Source organism: Thalia democratica, chromosome 1 (assembly GCF_965202585.1).
Source record: "Thalia democratica chromosome 1, ktThaDemo2.hap1.1, whole genome shotgun sequence".
Classification (NCBI taxonomy): Eukaryota; Metazoa; Chordata; class Thaliacea; order Salpida; family Salpidae; genus Thalia; species Thalia democratica.
Genome location: NC_139165.1, coordinates 71,573,888 through 71,601,140, shown reverse-complemented (window position 1 = coordinate 71,601,140; position 27,253 = coordinate 71,573,888). Strand labels below are relative to the sequence as shown.

The following is a 27,253-nucleotide window of genomic DNA, read 5'->3' as shown; positions in this document are numbered from 1 at the left end:
TCAAAATAAGCTAAATTTGTTTAATCCAGAAAAAATTGTTTATTTAGTTAAGTAACATTTAAAATACTTTATTTATATTTTTTCAAGTTATTCTATATTAACTTTTTATGTTTGAATCAAAAATAGATTCTTTTATATTAATGAAATTTATACTTAAGGAGTTTATGAGTAATTTGGGTTTTAATACCTGTTTTTTATTTAATCAAATACAAAACTTACTTATAGCACATTAAAATGCTACAAAAAAATATTTCAATACTGAGTATCAGTACTTGTTTATATATTATTAGATTTATTAAAATTAACTTTAATTAAGTATAACGATAGAAAAACAAAAGTTAGTAAGTTTACAAATGAAAAAGTAAACACGAATTAAAACACAAAATAACAAAAAATACACAATTGGTGATCGAAATTAACAAAATTCATCATTAAATGGAAGCACCTTAAGCTTTTGTCATATATTTATCTACTAAGTGCACTGAAATGAAAAGCATCTAACTGTTAGAGCGTTTCACAACAGACAGAAAGACCACTTTTTTTTAGTTCTTTGTCATTTATCCTGGTCTAATTTTCTATATTTTTAAATGCTAAGAGCGTGATAGAATATTAAAGTAAAAACGTCCATACAACACATCAGTAAACATACCGATTAAAAGCAGATAAAAATAGAATTGAATCGTACAAAAGCAGGGATAAACTCATCTTACAATGAAAACTGTACAGAACAAATTGCGTTCGCACCGTACAAAGTATTTTTGCAAAAAAAAAATTACACACAAAATAACGTAATTGAAATCCTGACTATTTCCTAAGCGCTTAATTTTTCTTTTTTTTTTTCAAAAAGTCTTGAAACGCAGCTAGTACCCTAACCAAAATAAATTCATCAAGTAAAAACTTTATATATGATTCTGTACAAAACTCAAATATGTATAACACACAATAAAAATAAGTAGATATATTTTTGTAAGATAAATGAACAAAACTGTAGTTTACAGAAATTTGGTATAAATATATTATAAGCTTCAAAAAGAGTTATGCTACATATATCAAAAAGTCGTAGGTTTCCAAAGGGTGTGTGCCGAAATATAATACGGAATGTTTTTAGCCGATTATGTTAAATTAAAAATAAACATATTTATTAAAAGTCGCAGTCTAAATGAAACACAGTTTTTTAAATGAAAAATAAAGCTGACCGATTATGAGTCGATATGTAACGTTGGAATCGACCGAATTTCAGGTTTCTCAGTAAACTCGTGCCAAACAGATAGTCACAGTAAAAACACAACAAAAAGTTGATAAAAGCCATACAGATAATCAGTTAAAAAAGAGATCAAAAAAATAATTGGTACTATAAACATTGTTGTTAGTTGATAACATTTGTTATACTTCAGATTAATGATACTGTTGATTCTTCAACTTCTTCTTCATTTTCTTCATCGAAATCCTTCAACACGTCATCCAGCATCCCGCAAGTCTTCTGAACCTCGCTGTCGTAATTCTTGCTTGTGACGTCACAACTTATTGAGTAGCGGCGCTTCTGATCGTCCTTGGGATTTTGGTACTTGGAAGGAGACGACGCCATCCTGCTTTTGGAGCTGCGCCTCGTCAGCGTAGGAAACTTTGGCTTGGAATTTTTGAAGGAGTAGGAGCTACCTGTGAGATCCACGCTGCTCGACCTCGAGTGGAAGCTGTAATTCGAAGTTTTTGACGCGAAAGACAAAACTTTTGGCGGGCTCTTTTGCTTGCTGTTGCCCAGCAACCGGCTCACAGCCGACTGGCTGTCGCGGCTCTTAGGTTTGGCGAACAAAACTGAAGACCTTCTTTTCAGCAGCTTCGACTTGGAGGCGGGGAAGAGCGCGTAACACTGCGTCAGGCTCGACTGGTTGCTGCTTTTCGTCTGCGGCTTGCCCCTCGTGTCGAACAATTCTTTTGCCGTCGGCCGCTTATCCGCATTTCTCGCGCTCCACGTTGAGTTGACGCCCGACTCCAAGTTCAGTCGCTTCTTGACTCGCAGCGTGTTGGTTCGGCTAGCCACCAGCATCTTGAAGGTTTCAGTAGAAGTGTTACTCGAAGGCCGGGTGGACTTTCTATGTGGCGAGCCGCGAACAAAGCTCCTACTCTTTTCCGGGCTCTTGCTTTCCGCCTTCACCGGGCTCGGTTCTTTGCTCGCGGGTTCTTTAACTTTTTCTTCAAGCGATGGAGTTAAAGGTCGCGGAACTTCATCGAAAGCTTCGACACTTTCAGCAACAACTTGCAACTGACCCTTTGAACTTTCTACCTCTGATTTTTTGTCAGTTTCTTGCAATCCTTGAAACTCAAAATGTTCGTCCTCTAAACTTTTCTTTTCCTCTAAACTTCTGTCTTCCTCAAAACCTTTTCTCTCCTCTAAAATATTTTCCTCCACTGAACTTCTATCTTCTATAAAACTTTTCTCCTCCTCTAAACTCTTGTCGTCATCAAAGCTTTTGCAAGTTTGATAGGATGCAGGAGAGCTGGATAAATCAGACTTGTCATCTTCAGCTTCGGTGATTCGCTCATCCTGCACTTCCAAACTCTCCATGGATTTCTCTTCCTCGTTGACTTCCTCCTTCTCCAGCTCCACGCTGACGACCTCGTCGTTCTTGGAAGAGTCCTCGTCAAACATATTTTCCTCCGACAAGTTGTCGATAGACTCGATGCTCTGGCGAGAACTTTTGTGCGTCTGGCGGGAACTTTTGTGTGTGTTGGCGGGAAATATGGTAGACATGAGGTCGTGGCAGGACATCCTGCGCTGTTGCAACTTCGGGGAAACACCGCACGAGTTCAGCTGGTTGAGGAAGTTGTTGTAGGACACGGGCCGCTGCATCACATGACCGGAATGGTCGTTTCGGTTTTTGCCGCGGAAGCGTAGCGTGGTGCTGAAGTTGGGGAAGAACTTTTTCATTTTGTTTTCGTGTGGCGGCGGGGGCGCGCTGTTCTCGTCGTTAATTGTGACGTCATCGCCAATGCTGTAGATCTCCGGGTTCGACGAAAGGGGGACTTTCCGCGCTTTGAAATTTTTCTCCTCGTCGCGGTCCGCTGAAGCATCCAAAACCTTCTTTAAAGGGGGGTTTCCCTCATCAATGCTGACGTTGCAGTTGTTGGAGTTAACGTTGAGCTGCTGCAATCTGACGCTCTGATTGGTGAATGTTGAATCTATTTTACATATCTTGCTGCTCGTCTCATCGTCGATGAAGCCTACTTCCTCCTTCGTTGAAACGCTCCGCTTGCCTGTAAATTAAAATCATCAGATTTTCAAAAATAACGTATCTTTGTGTTAATATATAATAAAAGTAGTGTTTAAAGTGTAGACAAAAAACTTATTTTTTATTTTTTATGTTTATAAAACCTCTTTTGTTTGCTATTTGTTTTATTTTTTGTTATTATTTATTGTTATGTTTTTTTTGTTAAAATTTGTTTGTTTTTGTTATTATTTTATTTTTGTATACCTTTTGAAAAACTTGAATTTATTCAAATTTAATACTTGAACAAGTGAAAACTGACCGTGGAAAGAAAGGTCGTTCGTGGAATAGCTCATTGGGTCGAAGTCGAGGCCGTTTTCCATGACAGTTGGGAGAAAGAAGTCGCTCTCATCAAGATCGTCTTCGGTTGATTCGCTGAAGTAGTTGAATATTAAAAATTATGTGAAAATGTTGAATTTTGTGAAACACAGACATTCAAAACTACATTTATTAAGTCGTTTGAACATACACAAGGCTGCTAAAGGTTTTTTGAAATTATTTTTTAGTTTTACTAAATTTTTCCCAGATTATTGAAAGTTTAAGTGTTTTTTGATTATTTTTGGTACAAAATTAAATTAAGATAAAAACTGCTTAAATAGTATAAAAAGATACTTTAAAAATGTTTTATGATATATTAAATGTTTAATGATACAAAAAAAAATATTGTATATTATAGATTTTACGTATATAATAAAAATTTCATTGTTTTACATGTAAAAATTGTATAAAATTCCAGGCTTTTTTTTTTTTTTTGTGAAATTTCTTCAAAATTACAGGTTTTTTCACGTTATTTTTTCCTAAATTGTTAAATTCCAGGTTTTTATAGGATTTTAGGCAACCCTGCATAATGATCTTGAATAAAATATATGAAAAGCAAACGTATGATTATAAGACAGTTCGTAAGTATTGAAACACATATTTGCTAACAAGTTTGCTTAATAAACGTGATGCGTCCAAACTAACTACATAGATTAATAATGAAAGGTATTAAGTGTTAATAATCCTGAACAAGAAACAAAAAAGTTGAAAAAAATCCAATATTATGAAGGATCAAGTACAATTTCACTTAGTAGTACTTAAAATATTGTTAAACAAACTATAATTAAAGTACAACTGACTACATCAAGCCTAGTATTACAAAAATATATTACATCATTATAAAAATTCAAGCGTTTGAGGTACATGTAAAATACCTGCATTTAAGTTTTAATTGCTTTAAAACAACTAGTGACACTTTAACAAAAACATCTGGTGAGTTTAAATTTGGAATAAAACTGTTTACTTAAATTACAAACTTGTGTTTAATTAGGAAACCAAATGAGTAAATATAATTAAATAATTAATAATGCATAACTTTTTTAAATCAATACACGAACGGAAAGCAAATGAATAAAATAAAAATGTTCGCAGTGCTACTTAGAAGTATATTTGATGAAATAGTTTTATTTATTGATAAAACCATAACACATCAAAGCTTTAAAACTTACAAATATTTTTGTCTGTTAATAATAAAAATATTTTTTTAATTTAAACAACTATTTATTGATTAATAATATACGCAGAGCAGTCAACTTTTAAAAATATTTATAATATAAGCTTATAATTTTCAAAAATATTTATAATATCAGCTTATAACTTTCAAAAATATTTATAATATAAGCTTATAACTTTCAAAATTCAAAATGTTAAGCAGATTAGTTGGAAAAAAGTGTTTTTTAATTCTCGTAAGGCTTAAAATAAACTTTTAAAGCTTACAAGAAAGAAACCGCAGAAGCTCTTCTGAGAGGTAAGTATGAAAATATTTACGTTTAACCAAACATCATTGGACTCGTAAGAAGTTTATCAGAAAATCTGGCTTATAAGCCTAGTGAAAGTATTGCAACAACTGAGAATAGTCGCAAAGGTCAGCACGTAACAAAACGTGATATTGCACAAATACTTACCAAGGCATATTTGTAAAATATACATTTGCTTTATTAGATAAATTTTAAGAGATGCTACAATACAACTTACCGTTTAACGTTTACCATTTATGATTTAGATACTTCTAATTTTCCAAATTCTATACTTATTTTTCCACAACAGTTTAAATAAAACTATTATAAATTTAATTATATTTTAGAAAAATATTAAATAATTTAATTATAAAAATGTTTTACTATGGACAAGATAATGACATAGACTTGAAAAAGTTAATTAAGTTATAGTTTGATATAAAATAATTTTATCTAACCAACGAAATAAATAGAAACCTGCACAAATATCGTTTTCAACAGATGTGTAATAAATATACAAAATTTTCTATAATACACAAACAAAAACTTACTGTTGAACGTCTTGATTTTCAATTTTGGGCGAATCGTCCAAAACTGGTGATTCGAAGAAGAATGTGGCGTGAGGCCGGGGAGGCTTGCGGCTCATTATGATGTCATAGTCGAGCGTGTTGTCCATGCTCTTCGACGAGTAGTGACGAAGTTTCGGTTTCGACATCTCTGCTGTTTCCTGTTAATATAAAAAATAAAAATTAAGCTTGTAAAAAGACACTGTTTAAACTAATGAAGTAAAGAGACCCATAAATTAATTTAAAATTGTATAAATATAGTCATCAATATTATATTGATTTTATTTTTTCAAATTTAAACATTTATAAAAAAAAAAAATCAAAATATTATTTATACCCAAATTAGTATTTAACTGTATAAGACAAATTCAAACTATCTGTTTTTTTACAATACTAGCCTTAGAGAAAAAGGTTTTATCACTAGAAAAAAAAAGACTTAATTTGTTCAGATACAAACTCAATATGCAAAATTCTTCAATCGAAATATTACGTAAATTGTAGAAAAATTATTAATATAAACCCAAATATTTGAACACAAATGAGTTCCAGAACAACACAAAAGAAAGGCGACTTAAGTGTTTTGACAATAACTGTCGCAACAAATAAAAAAGTCTTACATAACAAAAACTTCATAACAATTTGTTTATTATAAAAATAATGAAGACTTAGCATGGACTTTTTTGCAATATTTTTGATCGATGTTTTATTGTTTTGACCTCAAACAGTCAACAAAGTAGAAAACGTCAATATTAAGATGTATCTTTTTTTAGTAAACAACAAATAATTTTAAGGTTAACTTTATACAATGTCGAGAATTAATCATACTGTATTTATATCAACTTGTAGTAATTTGTACCATAACATCTTAATATGTGTAAAACGTGAAATTAGTGTAGAGAAACTAAAACCACACAATTTTATTAAATCAGAACAAAAAAATTCACGTGCGCAAAATAAAAATTGGTTCAACATTTCAATATAAATAATACATTTGCATTAATAACTTAATTTCTTTTAACTTAAACTAAAAGTTTATAAATCAACATGATCAATTAGTTCAGATAAAGTTTTCTTTGCAATAAGACAGTAATCTATAATATAACGACCAAAAATTAATACTTCAAAAAAATATTCACGTGTGCAAAAATACATTCTATAACTTAGATTTTTTTAAATCACCACAGTAAACTTCAACTTCGTAAGTTTAAACCCAAAGTTTATAAAACAAAACGCTCAACGCGCTCAGTTATAAACCTTCAGAGCTTACAGATAATACCAAGCAAGAAAGTTACGAATAATGAAAATCACTCATGAGAAACCAGTCAAACTGCTGTGCGCGGAAAATGTTTACAAATTTCGCTACAACCTGCCATAAACAAAAACAAACTTCGACTTTCTCCGAGTCTGTCAGCATGTCAGCTTCGCATGCAGATTGTTGTTGCTTGGCAACCAGCTTGCTCGCCTGTGGGGCTTGCTGTTGCTTAGCAACGACGCCCTTGTTGTTGAGCTGCTGTGTGGAGGAGTGTCGGGATGAAACCAGCGAGTCATCACTCTTCGTTCTTCTCAGGGAGCCTAAAGTTTGAAGATCTTTAGTATATACATATATAAATATAATGATAATGTATAAATGTTTATGTAATAAAGATAAAACTTTATTGAAATACGAACAATAAAAGCTTTTTATACAAATAAAGTTTACAGTTACAAAATATTTAAAAACTTTTACAAATTAAATATTTTAATTTAATTGTTAAACAAGTTATAAAACTACAATACTCACTTCTTCTCTCATTGATTCCGTTACTTCTCTTCCAAAACCTTCCGAACTTCACCTTCCATTTTGAAGTGGCGCTGACGTTTTTGTCGTACATTTCAGTGTGAGCCCGTTCTCTGCAGCCTGCACAAATGTATAAAAACATATAAGATAGGTAAATATAAATCCTACAAAAATGTTAACACTTAATGAACAACTTCCATTCACCAATTCTTTGAATTTTTTTCAAGTTATGTTACAGCAAAGTCAGAGCTTTTATAACTTACATAACAAACATACTCAAAGCACAAAAACCATATGAGATATATATGCAATTATTTAAAACTTACATTAATACAAACACAAACTATCAAACGTAAACAAACTACCTTGCTGGGTTTTCCCCGAGTGTGACGTCACGCTGAGGAAGTTGGGAGATTTTATCAGCTGATCGCAAGGTGGCGACGCGGAGGAGTCGTGGTGGTGGGATGAGATCATCAACGAAAACGTCTTCGACTTGATTCCCCGCCGCCTGTGTGTGCATTGTGACGTAATAAACTAATGCGGCTGCATCAACAAGTAGCAAACTGCTCGTTAAACGATAATTGATTTGTTTTATCGAGCGGTTTTATTTTCGATTACCATGTATATATATATAAACAAGATTTTACAAATGATTTATCTATTACATTTCTATATTTTTTATCAAAAAATTCTATGGCTTTATTTAGAATAAACAAACTTGAACAAATAAACTACTTCAAACCTTTTATAAAAATAAGTATTAAATTGTCACGAAAACACTGTTTCAGCTTCAACTTTAATTTGCACATCATCTTTACATCAATTACGTCGGTGGCACGAAAAAAATTGTTTCCTAAACAACCGTCACAATTGGAACAATTATGCGCGAACGAGCTAATTAGTTGTCAAAAAATTACATCATCGCAGTTCGAATGCGAAGCGCAATTTTGTATTAAAACAAAGGGATGCGTTCATTGTACAGCGAACTTCAGTAATTACACAGTTTAAAAGTTCCAATTTAAATTCCTCAAATTGCCCATTGCGCGCAGTTGCATGTAAATTGCCCTACTTTATCCGCGCAGCACAAATTAAAAAAAACAAAAACACACAATAACGTAAACATAAACAGCGACCGCTCAAATTACCAGTTTCTCTCTCAGAGATGTACAGATTCTCTCTAAACTATCAATTACGGATTGGTAATTTTCTAAATTTTCTTTTTGCTAAGATGCAATTACCTGCCAAACTGAGCCACTCCGAACCGTTACCGACCACCTTTCTTTCTTGTCATTTTTGCATGCATTGATTGAGTATAAAAAGCTAAATTAATTTCGAAAAGAATTAAATCAAAGAAAGAAGGTTGTGACAGCGCGATCAATTATTTTTTTAAGTTTGCATGCATAACTATGAGAATTTTTACGAAATCAAATACTTTGTATGCGGGATTAGCAGCCGCGTTGCGATCGAAAAAGTAAACCAGTGCGCGACAATAAATTCAATATCAAATCGCGTGTTTTTATTGCTCTTTTTCTTGTGAACGTAAAATTATCCGCGGTCATCGGCTAATGCCTTGCTTGCAACAAATATTTACCTTCAGCGCGCAGACAGATAAAAATCTCCCACACAATATTAATCCCAAGAAAATGCGCCCGCTGAGCCGGCAGATTATTTTTTTGGGGAGGGTAAATACAACTTGCACAAACACAGATAATAAATAACAAGCGTGAAAAACGCAGTGTGGCGAATTTCAAGTCACAACAATGTACTTATGCACTTATCAGCTTATGAACTGTAAACGCGATTGAACCAATCAAGTTATCGCGTTACATCAAACGACTTTGTGCTCTGCGCGGAATTTCAACTCGCACGTTATTTGTATGCGAGCTACTGTTCACAGCAAGGTTTTGTAAAGCGGTCGTTAACTTTTGTTGTTAGGACTATCAAATAGATATTGCTTTTGTAATTGTCACTTTCGCGTGATTGACTGCTGAAGTCGTGAGCAATTTAGTCTGGCTTTTGCTTTGTTGTTTAAGTAAAACTTGTAAAAAAATAACACTCTTATTACTCTTTATAAAGCAGCAATGGCAACATTTATATTTATTGAAGTGAAAACAAAATTGAGGTCGTTTAAAAACGTATTAGTATCATAAATATTAGCAAGAGAAAAACTTCAAAATAAATTACAAATAAAGCTGTTGAGTTTCAAAACTCTGAATAAATATATTTTTTTTTACTTGATCAGAAAACATACTAAAGATCTAAGTTATTAAGCTACAAAAAATTACTCTAGAATTAAAGTAAATAGAAAGGTTTCAGGGGTCGGTAGTGCAATTAATTTCAATTTGTAGTCGGTGCATGTTCATCTGCCTGTTTCTTTGCTTCGATGACATTCCACCGTAAGACCTTACTCTATTGACAACACTTTTATCAATAAGATTACCTTAATTATATACAAAAACATAACATAAGCTTTTATAACAATGTTTTTCATAAGATGGAAAAATACTAAACAGATAACATCTTACGTTTTGTAATGCATAAATAAATAGTTTATTAGAGGGTTTTTAAAAATATAACAAAAAAAAATTTGTTAAAATAAAGCATTAAATTACGAAAGTGCTTAATAGAATCTTCTTTAAATAAAAAGCCATACATGATTGAAAGGTAAAAATTTTAAAAATAAACTTCATAAACACTTTGTACGCACAACAACCATTAAAAATTTATTTTTTATTTAGTGCACCAACGATTATTTTTAAATATTCATACAAAGGCTCCGTATCAAACTAAGATAAGAATGATAGACATGCCACAAGAAAAAGTACAAAAGCGTTTGTTTTCCAAGCACTCTTGAAGCAAAAGAAATATGGCTCGAATGTTCATGGTACAAATTCATGTTTATGTGAACAATTTCCCATGCTTTCTATTCACTGCACTGTGTGCTCTTTTGTCGGTTCACAACAAAAACTGAATAGAGTGGAGTTCATCTGATTAAACTTTCTTCCTCCTGCCTGCTATGGTTTCCCAACAAAGCGTACAAAAGTATTGGTTTAGTAAAAAGTCGTACAAGTGTTTCAAAAAGAGCATAAACTAAATTAGGTTAATTGAAGGCGGAAAAAATACTTATGCAAGTTCTATGTAAACTGAAAATGTTTTGCACCGCAAGCATTAAGTATCGATTAATTTTGCATTGAATCAGACAAATAATCTAATTATATAACTTTTAAACGCATGTACTTACCATTAAATAACCGAAAACTTCAAACGCAAAACTTATGAATGGTACTTCATCGATCGCGCGAAGTTTCAACAATTTACATAGAAAACACGAAAGCTCTAACCTTCTTTCGTGCGGCTTGCTCTTGTCGTGGTCCCGGTACTTCACCGGGGGATTCACCTTTGGAGGGCTCATAACGGCTTCTGATTGGTTGAGAAGTTCGGAAGAGTTGAGGCTTCCAGACAGTTTTCCCGACTTGCTCAGTTCCTGCGCTCTCTCCAGGCTGATCAGCTTGGGAGGCAGCATGAGAGACATCGGTCTGCGCGGCTTCAAATCTTCAAAATATTTTATGTAACTGCACCATCCTTACAAATGGTAAATACTAACTTAATAAAACTCACCACTTTAACTTGAAAAAATAAGTATTGGTAAGTACATAACAAGTAAATAACACTCTAAATACTTTTTTGTGACAGTTTAATATATATTTCTCTACTTATCTTCTGAAACTAAAAGTAGAACAGAACATAAAACTATAAACAGTTTTTCAATTTGTTTTAGTGGGTAAATTTTCGTCATTACAAGTTGCGTAAATTATACTTTACTAATTGTTTTTTTAATTTATAAGTTAGTTTTTAATTGTTTTTTTTTAATTTAAATATATCTTGAATTTTACGGTTTATTATATTTAATAAGCTTAAAACTCAAAGAATCTAGTCTTTTTCCTCAAAATTAAACACTACTTCGTAAATTGGGGGTAAATTTGATAATAACCTTCCAAAAAGGGTAAAAATATGAAAAAGGTTAAGAACTGCTGTGTTAAGGGAAACGAAATGGTTTATCTAAGTAAATAAAGACACTTTGTAATTAAAAATACTTTTTGTTTCACAATTCTGTTTTTTTCTTTTAGAGATAGCCTTTAACTTAACGAGGTCAAAAACACTATTTCAAATCTAGATATCTGTTAATTTTTAGCACAATCTTTATTGCTATCCCCATCGCTATAAAAAAATATAACACAGTTTAGATGCTAAACATTCAAATCTAGAACTTCAATAGATCTTTCTATACAAAGTTTGTTCAACACATACTGCAAAAACATATATACAAATGAAAACTGACTGGTGCAGAACTGAATGGCGTCGATTCTCTCATCGAACAACAGCTCGCAGTTGATGATCAGGTACTCGGCCACCACCGACTGCACCCTGGCAGCGTCGAACGCGGACGGGCCCAGCTTGCCGGTCTCTATCTCCCTGCTCCTCAGCAGGTTGGGCGCCCACACGATGGCCAGGTTCCTGGCGTGCATGCTGGTCACGTGATGCAAGTTTGCCATGATGCGCAGGTGGTTTATTATGTGCTTCAGCGTCCTGGAAAAATTAAACTTGCTAAAAATGAACAAATTACATGGGTACGATTATTAAAAGAACAAAATTAAGGGAAACACACACAAAATATACATATGTTTTCATTCATGTTATTCTTTTTTTAAAAACTACCAATATGCTCTTATACTTTTACCACCAATAAACAGACTGAGAATCTGTTCTTCAAAACAGAAAAAAATTGTTTCGGGTAAAAACGTAGTGCTTTATTAATATATATATATATACACACAATATTTTGATAATTAATATATAAATATGAAAAATATACCATTGAACTTCATTGTAATAATTGCATAACTGGACTGTGAATAAACTGAAGAGCATTGCTAAACTCCCCTGAGTCAGCATACATGAGCGTTTTAGGTTTGTAGTAAGTAAGTATTACTGATCAGCATATTTTAATACCTTTAAACAGTTTATTAACAACTCGTTACAAATATTTTTAGTAAGAGAGTAAAAAAAGTTGGGCTTGATTTTAGTCTTCAAAGTTTCAAATTTTAATTAATAAACTAAAATATTAATTTAACTCTACTGATAAGCTAAACTCTTTTTAGCCAAGTTAATTAAAGAATTTCAGAGTTAATCAATAATATTAAATGGGTTAAATCATCTAAAACGTCAAAACTTCGAAGCATTTTTGGCAAGGGCGGGTGTGTGCACTATCAGGCATTTTATTATTTCATAAATTTATAAAAAAGAGATTATAGGGCATACGAGCAGACAGAGTGGTAACAAGTTTTGTGATTGTTGCTTAATTGCATGCTCGAAGTTAATAGGATTACGATCGCGTTGTTTGGCCTTTAATTTCAATTAAAACTGTACAAACCAGAGCGCCGTGTTTATATTATTGCTAAAATTACAATTGAATTCGAATTGTTGTAATGTTAGGCTTGTGGCTTTAGCACAGTGCTTTTATTGGAAAGAAAAAATCATTGTTTTCTCGCAGTAGAAAATAAAAGGTAACCTATCTTTTTTTTCTGAAATCTATGACAAATTACATATATGGTTATTAAAACAGCCAAGAGGAAATACACACCACTGTGTATATGCAAAACTATTGATCCAGCAAATGTGATGTAATATATCATTTCAGCGCGCCTGCACAAAATACATTTGATATATATTTCCAGCTTTGTAAATTCCATTACAAAAAAAAACAACATGTCGTAAATAATATTGAAACACAAGTGTCTGAAGATAAAAATTTTGTTCAAAAAGACAAAAAAGAAACAGAAAACACATTAAATTCGACGTATAATACAAATTCAAGTTGATGCTTCAAGGGCAGCAAAAAAGCCGTTTGAAATGAGAAGGAAAATCGATTTGATTTTGGCAGATCAAAAAAAAGTAGCACGCTCACAAGAAATGTTTCAGGTAGAAACTAAAGTGCAATATTGATTTCTCAACTCTGAAATAAGCCGAGAGCCTTTTGAAAGGTCGAGCATGCACCTTCTTAACCCAATAATAAAGTTGATATTTTTGAAGGCACTCTTTCATAATTGCTCTCCGATAGAACTTGACGCGCGAATACCACCTGCAAAGAATTTTAAACTTGTTGAAATGGCACTGGATCGAACTTGTTTGAGATGAGCTCACAAATGGGGGTTGAAAAGTTAACAACTACACAGTGCTGCATCTATTATTCATATTCGGCTTAGTAAGCGCAAAACTGTAACTAGTTTTTGGTTACAAATTGTTCACGTGAAATTTGTTGTTGCAATTACGCATGAGGAAAATATTTTATTTTATTTAGTTTTTAAAACTTAGAAAAATTAGAGAAACTGTTTTAACCTCAGCTCATAATATTTTTCATAGAACTACACTAACTTTTATACAGACTACGAGTATTTGTAATTCAACTTTACTAACAAAACTAATAAAACTCACTTAAATACACATCATCAGCTTCAAAAAAAACTAAAACCAATTTTTAAATTCTGATGAACGTTTACTTAACACACAAACCGCTCTGGCAATGTTTACAAAACTCTTCAGGCGCAAAATGTTGTACTTTGGAAAGCGAAAGCTCGAACACGGCAGTTGAAATTGAAACTTTCCGCTGAAAGCTACTCGAAACAGTCACACATCGACGGTTGGTCGTCAACCGTGAAAGTTTGTTGTGTGAAAAGTTATTTGTATGCAAATCCGCCGTGCATCGTTAATAAAAATCAAATTTCCGTCGTGACGCTTGAAATTAATATGAAAAAGTGAATTCGTTTTGTTGTTTGTTTAAGCGATGTGTTTATAAACCGCCAATACTTTTGAATAAGAATAAGTTTTGAAAGCGCGAATTTATTTTAGGTCTCAATTAAATTTTACAGACCAATGTAAACATTTAAGTTTCCTTTTAAGAAGTTTCCTTAGAATAAAAAACCCAAGCTCACATGCAAAACTGAAGACAAGGATAAAATATACGTATATAAATCATGTATTAATATAAAATTAAAAATATAATCATTCAAAAATCACATGAAAGTAATTATTTTCTCTTTATGTATTTAACTTTAAATATATGAAAACCATACAATAAAAAACTTATTATACATGATATGCCAGTTTAAAAATAATTAAACCAAAACGGCCAATGAAAAACGTTTTGCTTTTATAACAATAACAAAATCAAATAATAATAGCAATAAAAAGTTTTAAAGCGTAATGAAGTATAAATTAATAAAAGCGACGAAATTATGTCATAAACGCTTGTTTGCTTTTCTCGCTTTGTTTTCAGTTTTTTGCTGGCGAAATACATGGAAGTATATATATTGTGGGGTGTGTAAATTTGTTCTTGGTGTTTACACAAACTGCTTGCATACACCGACAGAATGAGCTTGTTTGGTTGTTATTATAAAACAAGAGTGAACTAATTGTTAATAGACGGGCAGTAACCTTTCAACTACACTACATGCCTTTTTTAATTTTTTTTTTTTTAAATACATATTTGGAGTTGAAGACAGATAAATATTGTTCAATTAATTTGATTAAATTTATTAATTTTATTAAGTATTATTAAAAACTACAATTTAACATTACTTAAGCTTTCGAAATATAAACTGACTTTGTGAAGCAATATTAAATTAGGTTGATTAAGTTTTAGTTTTAAACGATAAGTAATATATTGCTTTTTTTTGTTGTAAGGTAATATATAGTAATCTAAAACTAATTAAATATTAACAGACCGTTAAAGATAACATAAAGCAATATCCTTATACAAAAATGCACAGATACAACCTAAAAAAAACTTTTAAATAGGTTACTTTGATAAAACTCTGCATGTTATTGTCTTAATAATATTCACTACTAGTATAATGGATATATATTTAATTTATTTTAAAACAAGATCAAAAAACATTAGTAAGAGTAAAAGAAAACTCTTCTTACATTTAGCTAAAAAAGTTTCGTGTTTTTATTCAGTAAATAATAATTTGGCTGTCATTTGAAATATACGTAGAAATTCGTTCAAGTTATTCGCCAACTTTCAATATTTTGCTGACAGAAATTATCTATTCATTTTAAGGTCTTCATAATGCTATTACTTTAATTTTACGGTGTCAAATTTCTCCAGTTTATTTTCTTTATGTTTAAATTTTAATTTACTTTGACAAAGCGTTTGTACGTGGATTATAAGTTAATAAATCTATGAAGTTTTTTTTTTAATTTTAGCTAAAAAATTGCTCAAATCAAATAAATCGCAATTTTTAAAATCCGAACTATTGATTTTTACATCAGGAAACAGTACTATTCAAAAACAACGTCGAAATAACTCAAAATGTGCAACAAACCTGTAATGCGGCAGAGGTAATTGTTGGATGGCATCGTGAACCCTTACCAGCCGCTTCTCTTCGTCTTTTATGAGCGTGACCGCGTCGGCAAACTTGTCGTACAACTCGTAAGTTATCAACGGGTTCGGCAGGTCCCTGCGTGTAATAGACGGATTAATAGAGGGCTAAGTTGCAGCTCGTAATAACAATGACAATTGCATGCCGATGTAATTCATTAACTAAAGCAGATGAATCAGGCAATTTACAATACTTAGTGGCTAAAAGACTCGCATTATTTTTATGTAAAAACATAAACATATTACCTAAAATATATTACGACAAATTGAGAAGCTGATACACACAGTATACTAAAAACATCTTTATTTTTTTCTTTACTCTTTTATTTCGTAACTCGTAGGAAGTAAGAATTTTTTAATAATTATAGAAGCTACATTAAATAAAACAAACCTGAAATATCTCTTGCAGAGTCCTGCCACGCTGTGCGGGTCGCAAATAATATTCCCCTCGTACGAAAGTCCGGTTATTCCCCTGTTGTGTCCCTGACCACCCCTTATCTCGCTCTCCAGGTCCACCTTCTTTTCTCCCTGGTCGAACTCGTGGCGCAGCTGGCGGATTTGCGAGGACACCCCGCTGATCCGATATATTCCGTCCACTATTCCGTGCTTCTCAACGAACCTGGTGCAGTCCAACACCACCGCCGGTACTGAAATGTATACGACTTGTTTTTATGGTCATTATTTTTTTTTTTTTTTTGCATAAATGCAAAATTAAGTAGTTCACAAATCTTGTATAGCCTAAAAGCGTTTTAATCCGTAGTCAAACAAAATAAAACTAAATTACTTTAAATTGTAATAAATCTTAATTTAATTACTTAAAGAAAAGACTTCTAAAAATATCAAATTAATTATTATAAACACATATAATATTTATTACCTTTTAAATATAAAGTAACAACTGTGTAAGAACTTTTATCAGTATAATCACAGTGCAACAAATAAACAAACGCGTGAAAAAACAAACTTTCTTCTTGCGTTCTGTTGAGCAACTTGCACAGGTCCGTGCCAAAAACTCCGTGCTGGTCCTTGTTAGACTGGCTGTGGTTCTTCTTGCGCAGTATGCTCGATTTTGGCTTCATACCTGGTTATTAAATACTAATTTAATTAAATTTAATGTAGTAGTAGACCGCAGCGTTATACAAGTATACAAGCGACACGTGCTATCAATTGTTACCTTGTATAACTTCAACTCAGTTGAATTATAATTTAATTAAAAGTTAATTGTTACTAATCGCTTGATTCTTTAAGTTTAAATAAACGAACTGATGAACTATCTTTTAAAAGCTTAAGTATACATAACTTAAAACATAATAAAACATAAAGATAGTTTTTACTCTTGTGAAATTATGGTCAATATTGAATTTTATTCAACAAACTTAATCGAAATTTTTGTTATTTACTAAAAAATACTTAAAACTAATTAGTAAATCATATATCCCTTTTAAAATAAAACTTTTGTATAAGTATAGTGCATAACATGCTAAGTAGTTTGAATGAACATTTCAGGAACTATTATTAGTCTTATTTTAATCATGTACGCTAAAGTAAATGCAGCTTAACAGTTCTTTATATAAACTAGTAATATTTTAATAATAGATAATTAAATTCTTTAAGTGATTAAAATCAAGTTTAAAATTTTACTAGAATAAGTAGTTAATATATAATAATCAAAAGAGTTTATAATATATTTTGGTATATGCATTATTTATTTTGTAATTTTAATAAAAACATTTCTTTTAACACCAAGTACTATTGAGAAAACAAAATTTAGAACAGTGAACCGTTTTTTTGTGGAGTGGCGGTGACAGACGAAACTTCTGATTTTCCCATGGAAGCAACGTCGGACGAGGAGCTTATTTTTCTGACGCACTGCGTGGGAAACGATCCCACCCTCCACTCCTTCTTGCCCCTCCACCACCCCGACTCGCCCATCTCTATTATCGACACTATATCGCCCACCTGTGAGTGCAAATTAACATTTAGAATGCTAAAATGAAAATTAGAACAATGAAGTTTGTGAACAGTTGAGTATTAAATACAAATATGTAAATTATAAATATGTACGTTATAAAAAACAAATTATTTTTAAAAGTCGTAATAAACTAAGAGAAGCAATCATAAATCAAACTAACTTCAAAAAACATCTTTGTTCATGGTTTTTTGAAACCCAATTTTAATGAAAACTAAATCAAACTGTCATATTCTACTCAAATTGAAACCAACACAAAATACTTTTTTTTAAATAAAACAAAGCAACCAACTTCTAGATCCAATTCGTCGTCTTCCTTGGCGACGTACCTCCTCACCACGGAAGCTGCCGCGATGGCCGGAATGTTGATGTCCGCCACATCGCCGAGCGCGTGCGGCACCTTCAGGTTCCTGCCCCGGTTGTCGCACTCGAACCAGTGCAGGATGGGCGCGCACGTTATCTGATTGTCGTTCGACAAGGAGGACAGCAGCGTCAGGTAGCTGTTCAGCTCCTCGTATGTTTTCTATGTGTGAACAATTTGTGCTGTTTTCTTGTGTGAGTTTTAAAAGGGATAAATGTAACAATTCTACTAAATTTAAAATATAACTGTGGATGCCAAAACGCTTTAACAAATGGAGAATTCAAACTATTTGAAAATTTTCAAAACATTTTATTTTAGAATTTTTCTGTAAGTAAAAACTTTTTCTATATACGTCTTAAAATAACATAATAACACAGTTTACTTATACTCTATAAAAAAGTTTGGTATCATTAAACTTCTCTCCTCAATAATTTTCTCAATAACTTTTAACCCATGTTTAGCAATTAATTTACAAAATATTAAATTAAAACCATTAAACTTACTTATATTCATCTTAACCACAATACGGCTTTTTAGCTTACTGAAAGCAGTAAAGATAAGATAAAATTTATATTTGTTGTTTTTATGTAAAATGAATTATAATGCATTCTAAAATTATTTAGAAAAGCAAAAATAACAGTTGTGGTTTTAACTACCTACCTATTAAGGGCATATGGGTTAAATCTTTTTTTTGATCTTAACTTGTAAAGTTTTAACTAAGCTACTAATTGCTTTTTATAGTACTATAATACTCAAACAATTTTTTAAGATAAAACCTGTTCAAGTCAGAAAGTATGATAGGTTTTATTATAGGAGGCGCAAACTAAAAAGCAAAAAGAGACTATTTCAATAAAAATTTATTATCCTACGTTTTTTAAGATAAATACCTTAAATTTCAAGAAAATATATCTGGCAACATTTTGAGTAGGGATTTTTGGTAAGGAATTGTTAACTCTGACTAAAAACTCGTTTTTTTTCAAAAATAAGCTAAAAAATGTATTTTTGGTTTTTTGGTCATAATATTTTTTTGAATTCCTTACAAAAATTCTTCTAAATATCGCAAAAAATTTTGAGGTATGTATTTATCTCAAAAAATAAACAGTAAATATATATTTAATTACTGTTAACAAAAGTTAATAATTAAAAAACACCCAAAACTGCTTATGCTAAGGGTTGCTAAGGGTCTAGATTTTAAAGACTTCTAAAATAATTTAAGTAGCTATAATAACAAAAAAAAAAGTAATTCAAAATAAAAGTTGATGTGTTACATAACTCTGTAATAAAGGGTAGTATACATTTTATTATTTAAAACATATTAGTTGTTTATTTTTTGTTAGAATTTAAAATTGTAATTCAACCATAATATTTGTGAAAAAACTTTCACTATAATAGTCTGTAAAAAGTTTTATATATGGATAAAAAAACTAGTTAGACTTTAAAAATAAAAACTAAGACATTTAAACATATTTTGTATTCGTATATAAGTCTAAATAGGTACATAGCAAGATTGATTATATATCTAAAAAGATTAAATTACTAAACTTATAAAAACCGTTAACAAAAAATAATATTATAAGGTATTATTTGTATTATATAATACTAAGTTAACTTTTATCATTTTGAGACGTGACCTACAAATCGAAAAAAAAAATTAAAACTGTATAAGTAGTTTAATGTTCGGTGAAACAATTTATCAAATTTTAAGTATTATTGATTGAAGTATTTGCACAAAATAAACTAATATTACAAAAAAAAGAAAATTGTAAATTCAAAATTACAAGTTCACTTTATTAACTATTTTTACTTTGGTGTGTGTCAAAACTAGCCTTCAAAAATTAAGTACTTTATTTTTTTTTTATTGGTTTAAACTAAATTAAGTAAACTAAAACAAGCATTACCCAATGTTTGTTTTAAGATTAATTTTTAAAGCAAAACACGAAATTACTTAAATATTTCATGTTATTTTGAACGACCTAATTCTTAAACAAGACAAAGGGCTATCAAATTGCTAACCATATTTTAATGATATAACTTTTACATTTTGAACATTTAGTAGTTTTATATACTTCAATACTTTTTTTTTATGTATGGATTTAACTACAGTTTTTATAAGTTCCAAAAATTTTAAATACTATTTTTATTATAATGACTTATAGTTTAAAACACACTTAATTAATAAATATAAAACAAAAACGTGTATCATAATAATATTAAAAACCGCAATTTCTCCTTCATTTTTCAAAGAGTTATATTTTTGAAAGCTCAATCTATAAATACATTTGGTTTGATAACATAACAGACTTAAAGTAAAAGTTTATATTTTATCAAAAATGAAAGAAAGATGAGATGTTTGTTTAAAAATGTAGATAGATGATAGGTTTTAAACATTTATGTGTTAAATTTTAATAAAATACCATGAAAGATTGCTTTTAAGGTCTAAGTATACACATATTATAAATTTAATGAACTATATTTTAGAAAATAGTAGTTACAATTTAATTTCTTTTGTAAAAATCAATATGTTATCAAGACTTTAAACTTTCATTTAAAAATCAATTCTAGACACTTCCTTCACATTTTTCCCTATACTTAAATAAATAAAGCTTTATACTTTTTACTTATTATTAAACAATGTAACTATAACTTTCCTTAAAATAATTCAAAAATTTTACTAATATTACGAATTCAATGCATTACATTTCAACTGTAATTTTTTTTTCAAAACAAATTTTGTAAAAATAAGCTATAACAAAAAATAATTACTTATTACACCATAGTAATTTAATAAACTTTCTTTATTAATTTAGCTTTGTTACAAAAAACAGCTGTTCACATTAATATCGAAGCCAATTTACTAAACACTATCGATTCAATCAACATTTTGTGAGAGCTATGTCAAAACACGCACACCAACAACATTTTCCATCAAACTAACATTGACTGATTTCGTGTGAAGCTCCTTGGCGTTGAGCACTGGCAAACACGATTTGGATCTTTCGAATATGCACTCATGCAGCCAGGTGTCCAGAATTTCGAAGTGCTCTATGCTCCTTCGCACGCCCCACGATATATTCTGCAAACATTATTGATTACTCTCAAGTTGAAGTATACGCTTCAAATGAAGTTTAAATTAGATTTTGTAGTTTTTAACTACTTCAACCATTGATAATTAGAAGTGTATAAAATAAACCTAATTTAAATATACTTTTTGGTGATTATTACATACATAAAAAAATAATTAAGTTTAGGTTATTGAATATAAACAAACGTTTATTTTTTATTTAGAGTTTCATTTGATACTTTGAAAAACACTTTCACAACTATTGTAAATTGTTTGATTTAAAAAAATTATATTTTATATAAACAATTCAGTGAGAGAAGTAAACACTAAATTTTTTGCAAATATTTTTTTTAAGATTGAGAAAAATAACCTGATTAAAGTAAAAATATGTTTTTAATCAATGCATTTAAAATAGAAGTTTAAATCTAGAACATCTACCGCAAAACTAGCAAACAAATAATAAAAGTATAAAAATAGCTTTTTAGTTTTCTAAGTGAATTTGATTACTTAGATTATTGTTAATAATGTTACTTCAACCATAATTAGCTCAGATATCGCAATATTAATTTCATTTGATGAACTGACAATTTAAGTTCAATTAAAAACTTTATTTTGTTCCAAACCAATATATTCAAAACTACTTTGGATCAAGTAACTTTCTATTTAAACTTTCTCTAAACAAATTAACTAAATCAATTTTTTTTATAACTGCACAAAAAAAAACTGCAGATGTATAAAAACAATTTAAAATACTGACAAATATTATGTAGCAGCAATATAAAATTATATAAACATGATATAAGATCTTATTTTTATTACAGTATTTAAAGGTTAAAGGTTATTGATAAGGAAGTTGCAAGCGGAATCGTACTAAAACAAAACATAAAAAATTTATATTAAGTTTTTTTTTATAGATATCCGACAAGTATCTATTGATAACTTTTCTTTTGTTTTAAGAAAAACTGCAAAAATAAATTTCAACATATTCTAGCTTAAAAACCTGAAATTAAAATATGTAGTATATCGCGTGTAAAGTCTTAGTATTTTGTAATAAAAATATTTTTACATTAAATCAAATTAAAATACTAAAAGTGCTCCTTTATTATTACTAAAATATAGCTACAAGTATGTCACACAAATTACAAATAATACAAATACTTTTCACCTAAACTACTTAACAAAACACCATGTATTTGTGCACTCATATAATTTTATGGGGGTAAACTAATTAAAATCAATAAATGAGTGCAATTTTTTTTTCTTTTTAATAACTAAAACTTTTTTTTTAAGTTCAAAGCGGTTTTTCAGAAAAAGTAGTTACTAATTCTTCTAGGTTAAAATAAAAAAATACATAAACTTGTAACATTAGAATTTAATAAGATTTTATTTTTTGTTAAACTAAAAGTATAAAGGTTGAAATTGAAGTTTTAAGAAATAATTTAAAAATTTACCATATTTTTTAAATAATAGCTTTGTATATTTTAAAAACTTTTTTTTTTAACTTCACTATAATAAATTATTTTAAAAGTACTTAAACAAACTTTTCTCAATTTTTAATCCTCACATTTTAAATACTATGGTGCACTAAATATCAAACATATAGAAACTTTTTACTTAATTACACTTTAAACTTGTTGTTATAAGACAAAACTATCAAAAAACCTTGCAAGTAACTTTGACACAAAAAGCAGGTTTTTCTGTTGGCTTGTTTTCAGGTGTTGGAATTGTAAATTTTATTTCATTGCTTAAAGAAGGAGAAGTTGCCCCATCAGCTAAACAGATCTAAAAATAAGAAAAAAAACATTGATTTGTTTTCAACGATATTAAGTTTAATACTTTTTATATAGTACAGATAATAATAAGTACTTATATATCAATGTTGTAAAATAAAACACTATAACGTAGCTATTTTTTAAAGCTTTTAATTGAATTGACTATGTTATTTTTTTAATTGAACTAAATATTTTAAAAGTCAAAACTAAGTTAATTAATATACATAAGGTTCACATGTATGAGAATTAGAATTTTTTTTTTAATTTAATCTACAGACAAAAAATTGTCAACTTTATTTTACTTAATTATATTGTTAATTTAGAAACTAACTTTGAATAAATATAAAAAGTTTTTTCAAAAATAAACTCAATAAAATTTATAAAAAGCATAAAATGTTTAAAAATGTATAACTTTTATAATTACTAATATTTTTTCAAACACTTTTTTCAGGTTAACATGTACTGTAAAAAATAGCTGAAGTATTACCTGAATATAATTGTAGCTAATTGATTCATAATGAAAATGTATACAGTCTTCAACTCTGGGAAAAATAGATGTTCCTTCAGATATAAATCCATTTACCTCTCTCCTTATTACACTAAAAATATAAACACAATTTAATCTTTTCTGGAAATCTAATAAAATTTATTGTTTCAAAATAAGTTATTAATTTCATTAATCCAAATCTTTAAACTAAAAATTAGTTTAATCAGCTTAAGTTTTTTTTTTTTTTTGAATAACTTAACCTAACTTTTAATAATATTACAAATATTAAAAGTTTGAAAGTAAATCATTCAAGAAACTTGACAAGTTCAAAAATAATATTCCTAAACTTTCTAAATATATATTTTATGAAAATAAGTTAAGGGTGTTGGGGTCCACAGTATTCTTTTTTAATTTTATCTTATTTAATATAGAGTATACACTTAGCTATGAGACAAAATTTCAAATTAACTCTAAAGATATAAGCAACTGAAATCAGTGAGTTTTTTAGGTTCCTTATACAAAGCACAAATCATAAAGACATAAAATACTACTTATTTAAAAATCTATATTCTTCTTCATTTTTAAATTAATCTTCTTCAAAATTTAACAGTAAGTTCATTACTAATATTTTTTTGTTTTAAATGTAGAAACTGTTTTAACTTTTATTTTTATTTTATCTAAGATTCTTTTAAATATTTTGAAATTTCTATTGTCTGAGGTCTTTTCAACTGCATAAGGAAATGTTTCCTAAAAAATTAGGTTCTCTAGCTTCATAAATGAAGGTTAAAGTATTTTTTTAAGGATTTTTTAAGTTTATAAGAAAACTGGCAATCAAAAATTTGCTGTTCATACGTTTGTATTGAAAGTACTTTGGAAATTTATGTATCTTAAAGTTAAATAAAGTTTTTATATGCTTGTAGTTTATGCTTAAAGCTTTCATAATATGCAATCTTAAGCTTTGCAAAAAAATCCTTACCCACCTTTATGCCCATAAACTATATATATAAAAAATAAACATTTACATAAAATTTTTTACAATGAACATTACATCTTAAATAACTTGACTATATTTTTTTCTACTTATGTTTTCACACATACTACTAAAATTTTGTGAAATTCCTCATCTTAAAATTAAGTAAAACAGTGTAACAAATATAAAAATATAGTTGAATATTTGTTTGTTATACAGCATACTACAAAAGGCCTTAAGAAGACATTTAAACTGAGTTTAAACTGATAATGTTGCATTTTTAGACCTGGACAACATTAACTTTTGAAGTTAAAATATCCTTTTATAAACAACTGAAAAAAATGAAAAGTAGGTACCTTTTAAAAGAAGCAAAGTAAAACAATATTTTTTTTTGTTTTATTAGAAATGTATTTATTTTCTAATAACTTTTAAGCAACCAAAAACAAACTTTAAAATCAGTCTTATCTTAGTAAACTTTTTATTAATTTCAAATAGTTTGTTTCTGTAAAAAAAATTATTAAAATAGACTCTTGTTTCATTTGAAATTGTCATTTAACGAACATAAGATAATATAGATTTTTGTGAACTTAAAAGTAAAAGATAAAATAAGTGCCGCCCATATGTTTAGGTTGGAAACTAATAAGAATAGAATAATTACATAACTATCTATATCTCAGTTAACTATTTAAAATTTAAAATTAATCGTTTGCTGATACAGATCCTACCGAAACAAGTTTACTGGAATATATAATAACAATATTACACAGTACTCTTTCTTTATTAAACTAAAATATGTTTCTGTTTGTTCTTCTAAATAAGATTTAATTGTAAAAAAGTACTTGGAACACCTTTACAGCTTATACACTTTTAATGTTTAAAAGCTTATATACTTTTATATGTAAAACATTATTTCTATGTATACATAGATAATTTTTGTTATAGTAGAAAACTGTAGTAAGTGTAAGATCAAAACTTGTTAGTTGACACCACATTAAAAAAAATTAAAACTATCATAAATAAAACTTTATCTTACCTCTAGAAAGAAATCTTAAAGAGTAAAAATAAAGATGTCAGTAAATTCAAAAACCTAAGCAGAAAATTTATAGTATTATATGATATACTATCTATATTAAAAATAAATATAATCAAATAAAACATACCTTGATAATGCTGGATATGTATTTCCATTAACAATCAGTTGTTTTGCTTTTAAATTTGTAGAATTACTTTGGCTTGTATTAGTGCTCATTGCTATTGTGGAACATTTATTAATTATAATGCTAGCTTCTATTAAAAGTATGAAATTATTGAAATAAAGACTGTGATTTAAGGATTTTTCTTAATTTACTTAAATTTTAATTTGGATGTATAATAGAAACACTAATTAAAAATAATTAACTTTATATACAACAAGAAAAAAACAATCTACTGGAAGACTAAATAGTCCTAGACAAGACGTTAAAAGGTATCCAAGTGGTGTACGACTCGATAACCAAAAAATTCTTTGTGCACCAGGTCCTAGGACCAAATACTTTGAGCGCTTTCTTGTTGTTTAAAAAACAATAAAAATTTTAGTATGCTTAACTTAAATTTAAAATATATATATATATATATATCAGGGTTTCCTAAACTAGGCCAAGTGGCCCCTTTGGGGGGCCACGATAGAAATTTAGGGGGTCATAAGCTGTAAAGGGGCTACAGGGAAGCCATGATGTTTTAATTTGAAACTTACACTAGATATTAGGGGAAAAACTTAAGAAATTAATTTAGGGGCCACAAGCAGTTTGTAACTTACACTAGATATTCTGGAGTTAATGATGAAGAGCAAAAAAAAAAGGTCTTAGGCAGTTTTAATGGTAGTTTTTTGAGAAATGATGTTTGAGGGGACATAGCTTTTTTATTTTTTTAAAGGGGGCTTTTTGAAAAATGTTTAGGAAGCCCTGATATATATATAACATTAAGTATAATTGAATTTCTTATGGAAGTTGAGTCAATAAACCATAAACTATTTTACCAGTATTTTCTAAAAATTTAGATCTTTAACTCTGAAAGTAAAAAAATATATATATTAACAAAAAACTAATATTAGTATTTTACTTTGAAAATACTCAAAAGGACTTTTAAGAAAAATGTTTACCCAAAATCCTTGAGCATGCATACAGGTACCCAAAAATATCATCTGTTCAACTATGTAATAACAGTTAACAAAAAGAACTGTCAGTTGTATACAAAAATATATATAAATGACATCATAAAAAATTAATTTAAGTATAACTATAAAAATGAACTAAATAAAAACTTACTATCTTTAATCTGCTAAGAAAAACAATAAATTTAAATAAGAAATACCCATATTGTTATATTTAATTTATCTGAAAACTAGTATCAGAAAACTAAAATAAAGGCTAGTACTAGTATGCCAGTGTTTTTTATATATACAAAAGTGTATGCTCAATTCAGATCTTACCATATTACTTTCAAAACAACGATAAGATTATTCAAAACTTGCTAAAACCTGTATTATTGATTAAGTTTTTTTAGGTTATCCACTAGCTCTAGACTAATTCACTATTTTTAAGTTAAAAAAAATACTAATCTTGATTTCAATATTCTAAATAAGAGCCTTCCATAAACTTAATTCAGACTTCACAGAAACGGATATTTTTTTTTTTATAAGTTAATTTTAAAATTTAAATAATTTTTATTTCAAGTTTCTAGAATTCTGTTTAGCTTGTTTGGAAACTTTCTCAAGTAGTAACTAGTTATATATTCATTCTGCCATTACATTTAGAGTAAAAGCAGCGCAGACCAT

The 27,253-nt window shown here is 29.1% G+C and overlaps 1 protein-coding gene across 2 annotated transcripts; it reads right to left on the bottom strand.

Moving 5' to 3' along the window:
• Positions 1–346: 346 nt before the first annotated feature.
• LOC145849500 (uncharacterized) lies at positions 347–25,724 on the bottom strand. Of its 2 annotated transcripts, none has more exons than XM_082954473.1 (17): positions 25,602–25,724; positions 23,472–23,583; positions 22,875–22,994; positions 21,087–21,224; positions 18,083–18,313; positions 17,603–17,780; positions 16,786–16,902; positions 16,213–16,468; positions 15,766–15,900; positions 11,721–11,968; positions 10,723–10,933; positions 7,744–7,889; positions 7,385–7,501; positions 6,992–7,176; positions 5,590–5,765; positions 3,526–3,638; positions 347–3,252 (listed from the first exon to the last, which is right to left on the bottom strand). In XM_082954473.1, exons 1-17 carry the CDS (start codon positions 25,688–25,690, stop codon positions 1,391–1,393), a joined length of 4,434 nt encoding a protein of 1,477 aa, XP_082810599.1. In that variant the 5' UTR covers positions 25,691–25,724; the 3' UTR covers positions 347–1,390. The 2 variants fall into 2 exon arrangements, with proteins under 2 accessions (XP_082810599.1, XP_082810600.1); XM_082954474.1 differs by having other exon boundaries at positions 7,747–7,889.
• Positions 25,725–27,253: the final 1,529 nt, after the last annotated feature.

Excerpts from the sequence above, each read along its gene's own strand:
- LOC145849500 (XM_082954473.1), bottom strand. The coding sequence starts at position 25,690 with ATGAGCACTAATACAAGCCAAAGTAATTCTACAAATTTAAAAGCAAAA. Across the intron at positions 23,584-25,601 it reads ACATATCCAGCATTATCAAG|TGTAATAAGGAGAGAGGTAA; the intron begins GTATGTTTTATT and ends TTATATTTTTAG. Across the intron at positions 7,177-7,384 it reads CGGAATCAATGAGAGAAGAA|GCTCCCTGAGAAGAACGAAG; the intron begins GTGAGTATTGTA and ends TTCAAACTTTAG.